At 40.3% G+C, this 16,590-nt stretch overlaps 2 protein-coding genes across 19 annotated transcripts in view; one reads left to right on the top strand and one right to left on the bottom strand.

Moving 5' to 3' along the window:
• The first annotated feature begins 374 nt into the window (after positions 1–374).
• On the top strand, positions 375–4,470 carry LOC107272201 (LARGE xylosyl- and glucuronyltransferase 2). 9 transcript variants are annotated; one of them, XM_025089506.1, is made up of 12 exons: positions 375–630; positions 1,009–1,136; positions 1,211–1,359; positions 1,419–1,602; positions 1,679–2,223; positions 2,313–2,462; positions 2,532–2,834; positions 3,080–3,276; positions 3,370–3,511; positions 3,588–3,718; positions 3,790–3,882; positions 3,976–4,470. In XM_025089506.1, coding segments are annotated over exons 1-12 (2,157 nt in total). In that variant the 5' UTR covers positions 375–628; the 3' UTR covers positions 4,109–4,470. The 9 variants fall into 9 exon arrangements, with proteins under 9 accessions (XP_024945274.1, XP_024945273.1, XP_024945276.1 ...); XM_025089505.1 differs by having other exon boundaries at positions 991–1,136; XM_025089508.1 differs by having other exon boundaries at positions 988–1,136.
• A 6,653-nt stretch (positions 4,471–11,123) lies between these two features.
• The window catches only part of LOC107272200 (leucine-rich repeat-containing protein 24), a 170,918-nt gene continuing 165,451 nt past the window's right edge, over positions 11,124–16,590 (bottom strand). For all 10 annotated transcript variants that reach the window (XM_025089495.1, XM_025089494.1, XM_025089499.1 and 7 more), the window contains 2 exons: positions 12,571–13,994; positions 11,124–12,167 (listed from right to left, as the gene is read on the bottom strand). In XM_025089495.1, coding sequence (XP_024945263.1) covers positions 11,344–12,167; positions 12,571–13,987 — 2,241 coding nt within the window. In that variant the 5' untranslated portion in view covers positions 13,988–13,994 and the 3' untranslated portion in view covers positions 11,124–11,343. The remainder of the gene's footprint in view (positions 12,168–12,570; positions 13,995–16,590) is intronic.

The following is a 16,590-nucleotide window of genomic DNA, read 5'->3' as shown; positions in this document are numbered from 1 at the left end:
GCCTCAATTTCATGTTTTGAATGAATTTTGAAAATAAATCAAGATCCAATAATATTTAGTAAAAATTGAGGTGCTAAACGGATGTCAGGTTGGCACCGCACTTTCTTAAAAATGTCTTAAAAATGTTTCAACAATGGGCTTTTTCAATAGTTCTTTAAGAGGTCTGTAGTTCCCGATCTCGTTTTAAGGGTTGCTTTGGGAACCACCGCTGAGTAGCGGAGAACCCCTGCCCTCAAGCTACACGTTCGTCTTCACGTTTAGCTCGTCTACGACGGGATGTATTTTGTCGACGGAGGCGATGATCACAAAACGTACTTCCAGACTCGCCGCTACGATTCAGCGCCATAATTTTGGTATCGGCTAAAATCGTAGCGTTGTACGTCTCCCTTCTCGTCTCTGCTACACCGTACGGTTGTGCATTTCAGTACTTCTGTCTGTAAAAACGCTTGCGTCTAGAGTCCAGCATAATCTTTCCAACCTGACTTTAGGACTAGTTACTGGCACATCTCCTCATTGGAGGAGTCAGCCATAAGGAAAGGAAGGAAGGGAAAAACGCTTGCGTGAATAGACCTATAGACCCACTCATGAATTATAAATACATGAATATATCCGGTGTGAAGGAATACGGATGTATGTTCTGCGTAATGCAGGTGCTTAGTGCCGCAGTGGCTTTATAGATGTAGTATAGTATAAAATATATTGTTTTCTGAAATTGTGATATACAGTAATTCATTGCGTTGCCTTACTCATGTGGAAAATTTTCAAACATTATTACGTAAATTTTCATAATTATTTCTGTACATTTACAATGCAATAAGAACACTATATGTGTGATGTTTTATAAAAAATGAGTATACCAATTATCATCTTATATATGATATTACTAGAATTTTATAATTTGCACAATCAACACAATATATTGCTTGTGAATTATGCATGTATATTAATTTTTAAAGAAAACATTATCTGAATTAAATATTTCTTCAGTAGGGTTTTACAATTTTTTAGGAACACAAGCATCATACCGCGAATAGCAAAACATGTATGCCATATCATTATGGTTCGACCATGGATAGGATGCCTGTTCGGCATCCTGATTGCCTCAGTAATCTCATATTTATACATATTAATAAATGGTAATATCTAATACAGTTATGTTATACAAGTTTCTCTTGTGTAGTATTGAATGTTAAAATATGAACTATTATAGTTTCATCGCTGGACAATAAATATATAGAAGATCTTGGGAAATTACAGGATTTTACACATGATAATAGATTGAATTTTATAGTAAATATTTCAAATGGTGCTGCCAAGGTTGATCAAGTCAATGTCTCCCTAAATAACGATAGAATTAAAGTAAGTTCTTTGCAGATTATTTTTAGGTATAAAAGAATAATACAAGTGTTTGATTCTAGGAAAAGTGTGAATCTATACACATTGCTATAGTATGTGCTGGATATAATTCAACATTCAGTCTTGCTACAGTAGTTAAATCCATTGTATTTTATCGTACTAAACCTTTACATTTTCATCTAATAGTTGATGAAATAGCGAAACGAACATTGAAGATACTTTTTAGAACATGGAATTTACCACACGGTTTGTGTTTATAAATAACATTAACAATATTGCTATTGCTACAGCTCTTATCTAATCGTTCAATTTTAATTCACAGTGACAGTAACATTTTACAAAGCAGAAGAATGGATACCAGGAGTGGCATGGATTCCAAATAAGCACTATTCTGGTGTCTATGGATTATTGAAGTTAATTCTGCCTGCTGCTTTACATGAAGATAAGGTTCTCGTGCTGGACACGGACGTTACCGTTTTGACTGATATTGCTAAATTGTGGCAATTATTTCACGAGTTTAACAATGACCATTGGATCGGATTAGTTGAGAATCAAAGTGATTGGTATATAAAACAATTGTCATATAGGCTGAATCCATGGCCAGCCCTAGGAAGAGGGTTTAATACTGGTGTTATGCTCATGCACTTGCAACGCTTGCGAGATAGAGACTTTTATCAGCTCTGGAAAAATATAACCATAAACGTATTGAGAACTATTCCTGAAACTCATTTGGCAGATCAAGATATATTGAATGCTGTCATTAAAGAGTATCCAAGTATTATTCAAAGACTGACATGCACATGGAATATTCAACTTAGTGATCACACAATAAGCGAAAGATGCTACAGTAATACCAATGAAATTAATGTACGTCAATCGATACTTTCCTTTTCTCAAAATATGCATGCTTCGATTGGGAAATAGTCCAATTATTCTTTTTTTGTAAAAAATATTAGATAATTCACTGGAATTCCCCAAGAAAACAAGCTGTACGAAACAAGCACATTGATGACTTTCGTAATATGTATAAAGTATTTCTGGAATTGGATGGAAATCTATTACGTAGGCGACTGTTTGGTTGTGATGAAACTGAAGTTACGACGATTGTAAGTTAATAGATTTAAAGCAAGCATCATATTAGCAACTAAACAATAATCTTAATACCTTATTTTCAGTATGATCGATCAAATATGTGTCTAAAATTTACTAAAGCTGCTACTATCCGTTATCGAACTCATCTGTTCCTGCTCGAATATGAGCATAATGTTTATTCTGCAGTGGATGTTGCTCTTGTCACGCAATGCAGCGTGGACAGAATATCCCTTCTAGAAGATTTATCTAAATATTGGCCAGGAACCATCAGTGTTGCTCTATATCTCACAGATGCAGAAACGCATAGCTTCTTGGATTTTGTGCATGCATCAACAGAGTTGAGTAATCGAAAGAATATCGCGTACCACATAGTGTACAAAGAAAGCGTAAGTTTTACTTTACAAATAAATAAAAGAGCAGTTAGAAATGTTTCTCAACAAAAATATAAATCTATTCGGAATAAGGAAACAAAAGAAAAATCACAGGGGTGGCAAAAGTACTTTGTACACTTTCGTTTCTTTGGCTGCCTCAGGATAGTAGATTGAGGATTACATTTTAATATAACTAAATTGAGAATTCATTAAATAGAAATTCACTTTTCATTAATTTAATTTTCTGATTCAATTTCCAGGAGTTTTATCCCATCAATTACCTCCGAAATATCGCAATGTCTTACGTATCGACGCCATATATTTTTCAATTGGATATAGACTTTCTTCCACAATTTGGATTGTATCAGAATTTGATGAATTATATCACTAAGTTAAATATAAGCGTCTTGGATAAAACGGCTCTGGTAGTACCGGCATTTGAGACGCAACGTTATCGGTAATTGTTACATTATATGGATATATAGTATTAATATGGAATAGACTTTCATTTGAAAACTAAAATATATTTTCTAATCATTGTTTCTTGCAGATTTTCATTTCCCGTCAATAAAGAAGAACTTGTCAAGTCTCTTAATCGTGGCCAAATTTATACATTTCGATATCACGTTTGGACACAAGGTCACGCTGCTACAAATTATACTTTTTGGCGCAACGCTACTGAACCTTATGCGGTTGGTAGTATTGTAATTAATAATTTTATAATTAATTAGTCACTTACGGTATATTAGAACAAGTTATTCTTTTTAGATATCATGGGAACCTGATTTTGAACCTTATATTGTGGTTTCAAACTTAGCGCCCCAGTATGATATAAGATTCATTGGTTTTGGCTGGAATAAAGTTTCCTATTTAACACACTTGACAGCCTTAGGATACACGTAAGAATTTCTTGGATTTATGTACGTATACAAAAAATCTAATTCGTCACACTGATAAAATGATTGTTTAGATATATCGTATTACCTGATGTCTTTATTATTCATCGTCCACATGCTCCTAGTGTGGACATTGGTAAATTTAGAACAGATGCACTATACAGAAGGTGATTAATACCTCTTATTTTTTAACACATTGTAATGGAAAAAAGGAAAACATGAATACACATACAAAATACTGACGATCATTGATATTTCAGATGCCTCAAGAAGTTGAAGGATATGTTTGTGGAAGAGTTGTTATCGAAATACGGAGACAGCAATATATCTCAATTAAGAAAGAAACCTGTGTCAATAGCCAACGCAAACAATGACCAAAGAAATGGTTCTTAGTGATATTACAATTTTGATATTATATAGATACTGTCATCAAAGAACATACCAAATCTCAAAGCAGTCACAGCAATCTCTCAGTAAGTGCGCGTGCACAGGGCTGCAGTCGAAGAAACAGGCACTTTGCGTATTACTACCCCTGCGCACAGTGAACAAACTGTTGCTGTTCACCTTCGCGTGAAAGATTACAAGTAAAGGTAGCGGGAAAGGGATGTAAACTAAGAAACGTCAGGCTATAGGTGGGGGAACGCAGTCGTTGACCGATAGAGGGGAAGGCATCTCAGCGCGCACTTAGTGAGAGGCTACTGTGTTTTTAAAATAACATTGCAATATTTAAGTTAAATAAAGTTACATAAAACGAAGGCTTACCTTGAATTATTGTAGAATTCCCAAAAATAAATTGAACGTTCAACGTGGACGGTAGGACAATGAAGACTGAACTGAGAATTAACCTTAAAGGTCGTAAAGTAGGATTGGGAGGTCTTTATTAAAATTTAACATATGCGTTGGAGTGTACAGAGCTGTTCATTCGTTACATTATTGTATTATTACAATCACGCTAAGTTTCCTTTATTTATAAAATATTTATAATATTTACAAATACGCCAGTATGCCGTTACACTGAAGAAAATAATGTATGTATACATATATTATATAACACATATATCGTTCAAATGATAACGCCAAAGCACGAAGTAAAAATAATTTATTATGAGGCAAGTCTCGGCCCAACGTACCGTACGACAAAATTCAAGTATAAATTAATAGTGAGAATGTCGATGAAAATGAACGACGATAATAAGAATATCAATTATTATTAATTATAATAACGCGATAATTAATAAGGATGACAATCAATAATGGATAATAAATGTATGAATAGTAAGAAATGCCTATCTCAATCTTACATATTAAACATCTCTATTTCACGTATAGAGTGTAACAAAAGTAAGTATCATCGAGAACTGATACAATTAATTTCATTATTTTTTATAAGTTCACTTAGCTACGTTGAGACACATGTAGAAATCATATACATTTGAAATGGCGTATCGAGTTTATTTAAAAGTTGTCGCGCATGAAAAAAAAGTCTCAACGAAAGTAGGTCGGTGGAAGCAGTGTACGAGATAGAATTAAAAAAATTTAAATAAAAAATACAGCTCTTCAGAGACTGTCAATATGCATCCCACAGAAAATGCACAAATTAATTTTACATTGGCGCTCGCGTAAACGTCAAACATTATTTCAAAAAACGTTGTCAGTCGACGAGCGCCATAGTCTTTTGTCTCTTTCTCCAAAATGGTCGACAATTTTGTTCTCACTGAAAAAGACGATAAGACGGCTTGCGACGAGCTCGTTTATTCGACGTTTCGGATTTGACATGCGTGTATTCGTGACGGCTGCAAATAGCTACTGACGAATCATCATCAGTAAGTGATTACTTATATCACGCGTACGCTAACGATATAGCAGTGGCGGGAATTATTACAAATTTGAATGTCGCATCATAGAGCAATGGGAGACGGTTAACGCGATACAAAGATCTTTTGGGGATATGAAAGGAAAGTAAAGTAAAAACTTTCTTTTAATGGAAATTCGCATTGTCATTATTTACACTGACATTGTGCACAGTTGCTGCTAGAAAACTGTCATTAGAATTAGGCTTGTTGATCGAATGAACGAAACTACCGTTGATCGTTAACACTGTAAAATAATTTCTCCTGAGATGGTATAATACCATGAGCATGAAATACAGAGTTATTTTTGAATTTGTTAAAATGCGCGCCGAATTTCATTTGTCGGTAATGCAGTGATACCATCAGTAGAGACACGTTTTTCGCCGTGCAGGTCGGTACAGTGTGCTCTGCAGATTTGTCAAAATTCGTAACACCATTTTTCATATGTATTACTGTAATTTGATTTGGCAATAAATTGATAAAGAGTGTAATTCAAAATTACACGTCGGCATAGTGTGTCTGGTAAATCGAACTAACGTCCTCAGAGTATCAAACGACATGCAACGAAGCGACAATTAGGTGCACTTATGCTAGACGGTATCAGGAGCAAATCATACGAGAATTACAGAACAGCAATCGACAGGTATTTCTTTTTGAAGAAATATCTGTTCTCAAAATAAGAAAATACTGTGAAACGTGGTATTAGAAAAATTACCGAATGAGAATTCATATTTTAAAAATACCTTTCGGACGATTAAATCATATATAAAAAATTCAATGAAAAATCGACCAGTTATTTTATGTCAATAATTAAATATTTATGTCAATAATTAAATGTTTTCTTTTTTAATATTATTCGTAAAAGCATTAGAATCTTTTTTCTCGTCTCTCCCGAAAATAGGCCGTTTAAAGACTTTTCACATACTAGATACCAACATTGACAAATTTATCCCGACAAATATCATACGTTCACGTGTGTATTTCAACGCGACCAACAGCAGACTGATTTACAGTGCTCGCTCTTACAGAGAGACGTTGCGTCATGCGCATTCGAGCTAACCAGCTATTACAATTAATGCACTGTGTAAACAAACGAGCCACGGGAGTCTCGTTGTTCTAAATGAGTGATGAAACGTTTCCCGTATACTTGTCAAATGGTCGGAATGCGTCCGAGGATTGGTGCACCGGCAAATAAGACTTTTCAAATTTTCCCGCCACGTCGAGTCGGAGCCGAGCCGAGCCGAGGAGAGAAGGACTCCCGTTCACAATGAAAAAGCACGCACATTCCTTAGCAGAAGCCACAGAGCATATTATTAATGACATTTACAGCTATAAACACCAAAAGAAAAAAGTGACCGAACAAGAAGATTTCGCAGACAATAAAAAGGATTCGATAAGGAAGATGCATTTGACATTATAAATTTATCTATAGGTTACGTTACGTACGTACGCAAAAACGCCTGGGAAGCGAGACACGCGTTTTTATTTTTTAAAAAATATATATGTATGTATATATATATATATATATTTATATTATATTATTATAACCTATGAGGAATATTTAGGTCTCGTCGCGGTAGCTCGTGGGTAGGACATTTGTAGCGATCGTCAAAATACAAAATTACAAAAATATATTCGTGGCGCGGTCCCAACCAATCTCGCCGGAAGTTACGTGTCGCGCATTTACATATATGAACAGTATGCATCAATGAGTGTATGTACATATCGCAGCGCGATGGTTGGGCCGAACGAACCGCGACTCTGCTAGGCCGCTTAAAATACTTAACGACAATGGAGGTCGTACAGGTTGGTTGATGTCGCGTAATGATAAACGGGTCTTTCGCATCTGCGCATGCGCACCTGCATCTGCATCAGAGTTTGGCAAATACAATGTATTCGCGTCAGATACCGAAAGCGACGCAGGTACTAAAGTGCATTATTGCATAGCGACTGGGAGATGGTAAAAGTGACGTAGAAATCAATCTTTTTTTGTGCATTGGTCGTTATTCTTACTACGCGCTTCTAAAAACCAAACTTATCCGATCTTCGTCGCCATTATCTCGCACGTCCTTCCCACGTTTTTATAGTCCCGCAACCGCGCATTCTACGTAATACTGAACAGCTTATACTGATTATCATTACGGGGATTTCCTTTTCGTTTTTTTATACACCTCTGGGGATAACATTCCTTGGTACCTACTCGAGTCGCAATTCGCGCGCGCTTTTTTAAATTCATTTTCGTGAAATATCGAAGCCTCTTATTATTATCTTTCGTCGACGGTGAAATTTTTACATTGTACAAATAGGCATTTTTTGCTTATGTACAATTCGCCTGGTGAAAGTATTTCTTCATGATTTTAGATATTTTTATCAACCTGTACATAATCATTGGCGCGAGCCCTTCTCTTAGGGGAGTTTTACGTGTTTTTAAATACAAGATCAATTATGCAGGAAAATATTATGGTAACAGCATTGGTACAGAATGGTGAGACAAAAATTGGATCAATAATTTTTCACTGGAGGTTCGAAAGTCATAAATGAAAATTGAACGTGATTGACTCGTTATGTTGGATAAAAAGAGACAATTTATAGATCGTGTTACTGGTAGAGAAATAACAAAAATTGTCATTCTATTATTTTCAATTCGATTTTCGCAAATCTTGTGGATGCATCGTGGATGCTCCCACGAGAGGCACGTGACGCATTTCATTGAATTTAACGTTCAATTTTTTCGTATCGTATCGTTGGATTCATTTTTTGTCATACACTTTTTTTTCCACTTTGTCCCATTTTATGATATCAAACGCTTTCTAACTTTTAGCGCCAGTGCTGATCCTGACTCAACATTACGAATCTGTCAGATCCTTACGTAGTCGGCATTTAAGAAATTCTCTTGCAACATACTCGACAACAAAGACACGCTTACTGTACGCAAGCTAATTCGCTAGTGTAAAGTTGCACAAGGATGAATAACGCATTTGGCGTGAGATTCAAAATTCGAAGTGCAAAAAAAAAGGAACTTGACTGATTTTTATTCAAATTCGATAACATGGTACCAATGATTTTCAGTTAAATAAGTTTGTCTATTTTGAGCTGCCACGTGTCGCTGTTTTCATTCGGGAAAACAGTGTCGTAGTTCGACAAACTGATCTATTCGAATGATTCCAACGAATATCGATTGAATAATGTGGTTATGAACGTATTTTCAAATTACCCTGTATTTGATAGTTCTTCGCACGACGGGAAGAATTTCGAGTTTTCATAAATAAAAATTATAAAATTTGAAGCGAATACAAAATTTTCATTCCATTTGATAGGTATCCTAGTTGCGAAAATATAAAGATGATTCCTCACGAACGTAGAATTTGATGACCGTCAAATAAGCAACTACACAATCGTTGACGACTTTACAGTCATCGGATTTGACTTTTTCGTTCAATTATATTCTTTATCGCTCATACAAATAATTGATTCCAATTTTATATAAGTTCTAGTACGGTACCATGCTAGTTATCAAGAAATTTCTGGCTTATCAATTTAATTAGAGTCTTCGCGTATTCGCACCGCGCTATCACTAAGCAACGCACTTTAAAATCTACTTTCGAAATTTCTCTAACAGTAGCAATAAATCATCCCGTAACCGGTTCTTAGATCAGTCCGTACAAATAGTAGACGCGCACGCGCGAGGGTTAACGAAGTCAATAAAGAACTATTATCATCTAATCCTTGGCGCAGTAAATAATAAAATAAAACTAGTATTACCCAATAATTCTTAGTTAAATTAGTGACATGGATAAAAAAAATAATAATAAAGAGTCTCGCGATCCTCGACGGATAACAAAAATTGTCCTATCCTGAATTTATCTACAGGCAAGAAAGCAATAATTTCTTGATTTTTAATAATCAACGTCTCTCCTCGATACACCGTACATTAGAGGCAGCTCTCTATTGGAGAATTCGTTGGATGGAAAAGCAAGCGACCTGTGATTAACGTAAATCATATTCCTTCGGCAGGGTTTTCGTGTACAAGGCTAGTACTGCTGTGTCACGCAAGCCAAGGGAACAAGTTTGGATCGATGAACTCAGTCCTTGCACTCCTGATTAGGCCTCTTCCGGTTGCAGGCGACGATCGATATTACTCCACTTCCGGTTCGTCCACTCGTACCAAGAGTTTCTAGAAGCTACCGGATTGAAGATGCTCCAAGCATTTTCCAATCGCAGCAGACACCTCGTGGCACTCGTTGGATCAAGTTTTTAAGTGACCTGCATTACACTTCACCCTTAGGAACATTTTCTTATTGGGATTACATTATGCAATATTCGCTTTAGGGTGGAATAACTCGTAGCGATACGAAGGGCGTCCTCTCGTTCGATCGGATAAAACGACTTTGCGGAATTCTCAATGTTCACGTCGTATAAATAGTAGACAACAACGACTCTGGTACAGGGTAAGTTCTCAGTCGGTAAGGAAGATTGGCCAACTTCAAGAAAACTTGCAAGACATTATTTGCACGTAATCGAGAAAGCCAACGGCTTAATGTTCGTTCTGAAGGTAGCGGGATACAAGTTGACAGTTACGAATGGTCGGGTTTCCATGAGTTGGAAAGAAGTACAAGAGTTTCGATAAATACTTTAAAACGTGAATTCTGTTAATGTATCTGCTGTCTGACCTTAAGAACCATTCGACAGATCCTGAGGAAGAGTCAAAAGACGCGGAGTAATTTTCATGGGATTTTCATGAAGCGCCAGTCGAACATGGCGGCGACTGGCTTGTTGTCTCGCGTTGTCGACCAGTGTGTTTCTATCGTTATTACAACTATTACCATTTTTTACATAATAAATAAACAGTGAGAAGAGAAGCACAGGTCGGTCTGGACGTAAGAGAATCTTACACGAAATAGGCGTCCCGACGCGCGTCTCAGTCTACGTTCGTACGGAATGTCTCTTTGTCTCGTTACCGATCCTGGATTTGGAAGCCCCGCGCGGCGCTCGTCTTCGCCGAATCCGGACGAATCGAAACGAAACGGAACGAGGGAACGAGCTCGTTTCCTTTTCTTTTTTATTTTCATTATCCTATTATTTTCTCCCTCTTTCTCTCTCTTAGACACACACACACACACTCTTTCTCTCTCTTTCTCTATCACGCATACTCCGTGGCTCATGCCGTCTCACTCATTCAAGGGTACAGGTATACATATTCAGATGCTGCATTTGCTTGATTGCCATTTTCATTGGCATCTCTCACCTGTCATCAGCTTTGATATCGACGGAGCTTTGACAGCTATACATATGTATACGTAACTCCTGATATTGCCGCTTCACCTACGAGTATTGCGCACGTGCTATAATAAAAATTACTATTGTCTGTATAGTTTTCACGTGAGTGCTATCTATACGTACACGCGTGACTTTGTTTTACGCAAAACTAGCAAATCACGAAGGACTGTCGATTTTCGAGTAGCATTCGTGGACAAAGGCGGAATCTTCTCTCTCTCTCTCTCTCTCTCTCTCTCTCTCTCTCTCTCTCTCTCTCTCTTTTTAAATTCATTTCTATGTTTATCTCTCTATCACGCATACTCCGTGGCTCATGCCGTCTCACTCATTCAAGGGTACAGGTATACATATTCAGATGCATTCTTGCTCTCTCTCTCTCTCTCTCTCTCTCTCTCTCTCTCTCTCTCTCTCTCTATCTATCTATCTCTCTGCAGATCGTCTCTCTCATCTCACACTCGAAGGCACTACCGGTTGTCGTAAAGCGAGGAATCCTCAGTAGTCAAATCATACTTCCGTGCCATCCTCACCCTCGTCCTCGTACAGAGGACCGTTAGCCGATTTCTTCTTGGGTTTTGGAGGTGGCCTGGGCGGGACCTTCCTGCCGAGGGTTCCAGCCATCTGACAGTCATCCATCTCGTCGGCGAGCTTGGACGGCCACTCGGGAGCGCCTTCTGGAGCAGCCCTGTCCAGAGGACTGCTTGTAAGTATGTTGGGAGTGCTGCGCTGAATGGTGTTGTAATGAGACGTCGGCGTCCCCGGTAAGTTTCTGATCTTCATAGCGTTACTAGGTTCAGGACTCTTGTTAAGAGAGAGAACCGAACTGCCGTCAGCAGTGGTGCGCAGCCCGAGATTGTCGTAGATTGGCTCAAGGCCATCCGGCGACATTGGTGGCCCACTGCTCCAGCTCGGTGCCCTAGGTCTTCTTGGTATGGTCACGTACCCATGTCGCGGCATAACGGGCAGACCAGGGCTGTACGGTGCGACACTGCGATTGTGTGGTAGCGTCTTGAACGCTGCTGGATACTGCCCGGAGGACGGAGAACCAAACGGAGAACCGAATGGCACTGGTCCTGATGTCGCAGCTGACCCTAGCTGATTCGGTAGACGCGAACTGTCCGGTGCAGTAGACGCCTGGCTCGTCGGCGAGGCTCCGCGTCCTCCTGAGAACGCCAACAAATCCGGAGGATACTGTCTGTACGTGGTACCGCGGCTGAGTGTTCTGTTATCAAGCTCTGACGTCGCTCGTTCTCTCTCTTCGTCACCCACTACGTCACCATCGACACCACCGACCCCACCACCACAGTCGCCACCGCCAACGCCACTGCCAGCTGCGCAAAAATAAAAAAAAAAATAAAAAACCAATTAATGAATGACGCGTCGCTGGTCGTGCGTGACGTATATTACGAGGAGAAAGAGAGAGAGAGAGGGGGAGAGAGAGAGAGAGAGAGAGAGAGAGAGAGAGAGAGAGAGAGAGAAAGAGATTATGAGAAGGAAATATAATGCAGACAGACATACATAGACAGGTAGATGATAAAAAAGAGAGTGATAAAAAAGATATTTATATACGTGACATAAAAGAAATGTATGTATAAATAAATAAAGATATAACTATATAAAATGCAAATGAAAAGAATAAAGGGGGCACGCGGCGGGCGCGCTCCTGACTTTATCAGCCCATATACTTGTGCCCTTACTTAACGCATTGTCTCGTAATAAAGGCAGTGTACTGACCGAAGACAGAGTCGTTGTCGAGGAGGGTACGATTAATTTCAGTCGTCTCAGTGCCGTGGGAGGTGACAGAGGGCGCCTCGTACCGTCTGGGCGGCTTCACTACTGGATTTACCGCGGTGATCAGTGACTTCTCCTGTTCACCGAGACCGTGGTGCTCCAGTGACGTGGCCTCTGCGCTTTTCACATCGTGACGCGTTCTGCGCCGAAGACAGTAACAGATGCAGAGTATCAGGGTGACGAAGAGAAGGAGAAGGGCGATCACGCCGAGTCCGATAGCCAGAGGCAGACTGATAACGCTCTCGGTGCTATCGAGAGCACTGTCCAGAACGCTAACGGTCACGTTCTTTTTGGTCAGGCCGCCGGTGCTGTTCGCCATGCAAATATAGTCGCCCTTGTCAGACAAACTGACATCCGGTATGGTCAGGTTCAGCCAGCCGTTGCCCTCGGTGATTATATAACCGCGACGAGCATCGTCCCCGCTGTGTCTCTTCGTATGATTGGTCAGAGCATGCGAACGATGGTACCAGTACATTTGGGGCTGAGGTACTCCGGACCCTCGACACCAGAGCGTGACGTCACCGCGGCCAATCTCAAGTCTCGTCATTGGACCCACCGATTGTATTTCTGGACGACAAGCGAACTCATCGCTGCTTATCTCGTTCCACATCTTTCCAGCTAAGTTTCGGGGCTGCTGGCAGGTCGTTGGCTGCGTGTAGAGCTTCCGCTCTATCGTCCAATCGCGAAAAGCTTTCAGGTGGCAGTTGCAGTTCCAGGGATTGTTGTGCAGCTCCAGACTGAAGAGCTTCGGCAGGTTCTCGAAGGTTTTCAACTTGACGTTTACCAGATTGTTCCCGTCGAGTTTCAGGGACTTGAAGTCCGGCAGGTCGTGAAACGTTTTGTTGCCGATGTGCTTAAGTCTGTTGTTGGATAGTACCACCTTCTGGAGGAACCTCATGTTGTTGAAGAGTTCGTTCTTCAGTACCTCTATCTCGTTGTGATTTAGCAGGAGGATACGAAGACGCACCGTCTCGGCGAAGGTGCCAGGATTGAGAACCTTGATCTTGTTCATCGACAGGTCAATCTCGATGACGATTTGAAGCCCTCTGAAAGCTTCCACGTGTATCGTCTCTATGGAGCACTCCTTTAATATCAATTTGTGTATATTGATAAGGTTGACCCGACTGAACGCGCGTTTATCTAGGTGACCCAAGCGGTTACCGGTCATGTCCAGGATCTGTATCTCGGACGAAAGTGAATTTGGTATCTGGGTAAGGTTATGTCTTATGCATTCAGCTGTCCTCTTCCCGGAGACCCATTTGCACTTGCAGGGTGGCTGGCAGCCCCAGTCCTCCTGACCCACGCAAACCGCAACCATCAGCACCAGACAGAGAAACTCCATCGCCCTTGACGTCTCCATTTTCGCTCTGCAACAAAAGATTCGCATTTCACGTTAGTTCTTGCTGACAGTTTCCTCTGCTGCGACAGAGGGAACGGGTTCGCGTCCTGTGGCTGAATACCGAGTGCCGGACCAGGGTTCGGGAGGAAATTTATCTTTGATATTTGCCTTTCGCCTCGTGCGACTACCCCTCTCGATTACTAACTCCTTTGGTATTTCCCAGCATGCTTTGCTGGAGTTATACACAACGTGAATAGATATGAGAACGTATAACGTACGCTGTATATATACACACGTATATACATTATACTTTGAAATTCCAAATGGTCAGAGACCCGTGTCTAATAATAAAGTTTATATTTACGTGGCAAAGGGGCGTGGCAGACTTGTTATCTCAATGCTGTCCAAGCCTGGACCAGCTGGTTCAAATGTAATCGAGCAAGTTCATACGTTCCTCAACTAATTATACCAACGTCCAGATTACGCGGCCTCGGAGACGGATCTTAATAACAGTAGCAGCAGTTAAAATAATTTAGCTCGATGGGGTCTCCGGTTGTCTTGGAAAGTGAAGTCGTCACCAGGGAAACCAGCTGGATGGAAGATCAGACAATGTGGAGGAGGGAGTCAGTTGACATAATTACATGGGAATCCTCGAGTCCGACGAGGGTACGCAAGGTTATCAAACCTAACCTAAGTGGAGATCTGAGCTTGGACGAATCTTCAAAACTGCCCATTCGAATAATCATTGGAAGGATTTCACTTAAAAGTTCTCGCCTACCTTGTTACAATGAAAAGTGCCATTTGACATTCGGCCATTGTTAACCGAGTTAATGTGCACAGTCCGGATCAGCCTCGTGTATTTCAACTTGGCCGTTTACTTGCCTACCTCGTCTAAAATGATCCTGACACAATGAAACACCGGTACCCTCTATAGTTACCGTACAGTCAATGTATACTCTGAACGTAGCCACGAGTCAGTCACATTAATCTCGTGCTACTATGCTGGTACAGGAGTACGCTCGAGGATCTTTCCTAATTTAGTTTCATATCGTATCAGCACCTCCTGGGTATTCCTGGACAGGATGTCGCCAAAGTTAAATTAATACACCGCGGCACGGCTTGCGCTTTACCTTTTTATTATTGCATTAAAGTCTGAGGTTGCGCATTAAATTACTTTCCTGGCAGCGCAGTGCTGCCTGGTTCAGCCGCGTACAGGTATATACATAAGGTCGTTCGCACGATCCATCCTCTTGGGACAGGCCCCCCTCTGCCTTCTACCGGTGGCTTCAACTTTGCCGCGACGTCAAATTACACGGGCATTGTTTATCGGGCTTGTGTCGCCGTCTAGGATGTTGTCTACTGCCATAGAAAAATGTGGTTTTTGTACTATGCGGTTAAAAAAAATAAGTATTTCAACGTCAGAAAAGACTTTTCGGCATTTTTCAAAACCATCATCCTGGTCCGTTAACTTTCCGTCTAGGTTATGTCGGTGACCTGACAGGCTACACTTGGGGAAGTTCCTGCCCGATCATATAACCTACGTATAGAGATTCTTTGACCCGAACTGGGTATACAGATCAAAGTCAAAGTAAACAGCTACCTCCAAGTAGCAGTTTACGTCGTCGACGGTACGATCTATTGATCTGGGAGATTTGAATTGTAAATACGAAAGGCAACGCTGTTGCTTTACGATATGCGTGTGCCGAGAGTAAAAAGTTTATGCCGTTTTGAAATTGACAATAGAGCCAGTTTCAGCCGTCGCGAATAAACTGCAGGGACGTTAATCGTAATCTGGTAAATATTACGTAACCGGCCTATTTCACGAACCAGAGTCTAGTCCACGTGTCCCGTGATCTTAAGCATGGGAAAAGCGGATAGACGTATGTGGATTATTCATGTGCATATGGGGTGTTACCTATGTAAGTACTACAATGTATGTACATACATATTAGTACCTATTCACGCGTGGATTAGTATTGGGCGCTCGTTTATCAGGCATGTAAATATATAACGTATGGATATTTATATATATATAGAAAAGGAAAGAGTCCATCGGTTGCGATAAGGTTACCGGGTATAATCGCGACGGCGACTATGTAATTCCTTGAAATTACATAGTATAAATTATGGTGACAACCGAGAGGGCGGAGCACGAATCCAGTGACGTCGATATGCACGTTTAAATGGAATTCAAGGATATAATTACGCAATATGTTAATTACGTTTGAATATATTACATTGTCAGATGTAGGGTTGGTATAGGGTAACGGTGCAATCTTAAGGGTTGAAAACGTTAAAGAGAGCGAGATACCGTGGTATGAGGGTGGTTTGAGCGAGTAGTACGAAAGGAAGGGTGACTCTAGGGGGGTTGTTATACTTGGTGTCGTGACTGAAGCCGTGGGTGGGAAAGGGGGGTGGGATTGGGTAAAAGGGTTGGCTTGACGAAGAGGTAGCGAAAGGGGTCGAGAGATTGTACCAAGGAAGGGGTTGTAGACTGTCTGGATGACTGGGATACCTGTCCGGCTTGGCGGCGACAACTACCCCCCATGACAATAAATCATTATAATTATTTGTAGGTACATATACCTATATATTTTTTAAATATCATATCTGTAAATTTTGGA

Source organism: Cephus cinctus, unplaced genomic scaffold (genome assembly GCF_000341935.2).
Source record: "Cephus cinctus unplaced genomic scaffold, Ccin1 Ccin1_scaffold1124, whole genome shotgun sequence".
In the NCBI taxonomy this organism is placed as follows: domain Eukaryota; kingdom Metazoa; phylum Arthropoda; class Insecta; order Hymenoptera; family Cephidae; genus Cephus; species Cephus cinctus.
Note: the sequence above shows the minus strand (reverse complement) of the source record. Positions and strands in the feature narration are given on the sequence as shown.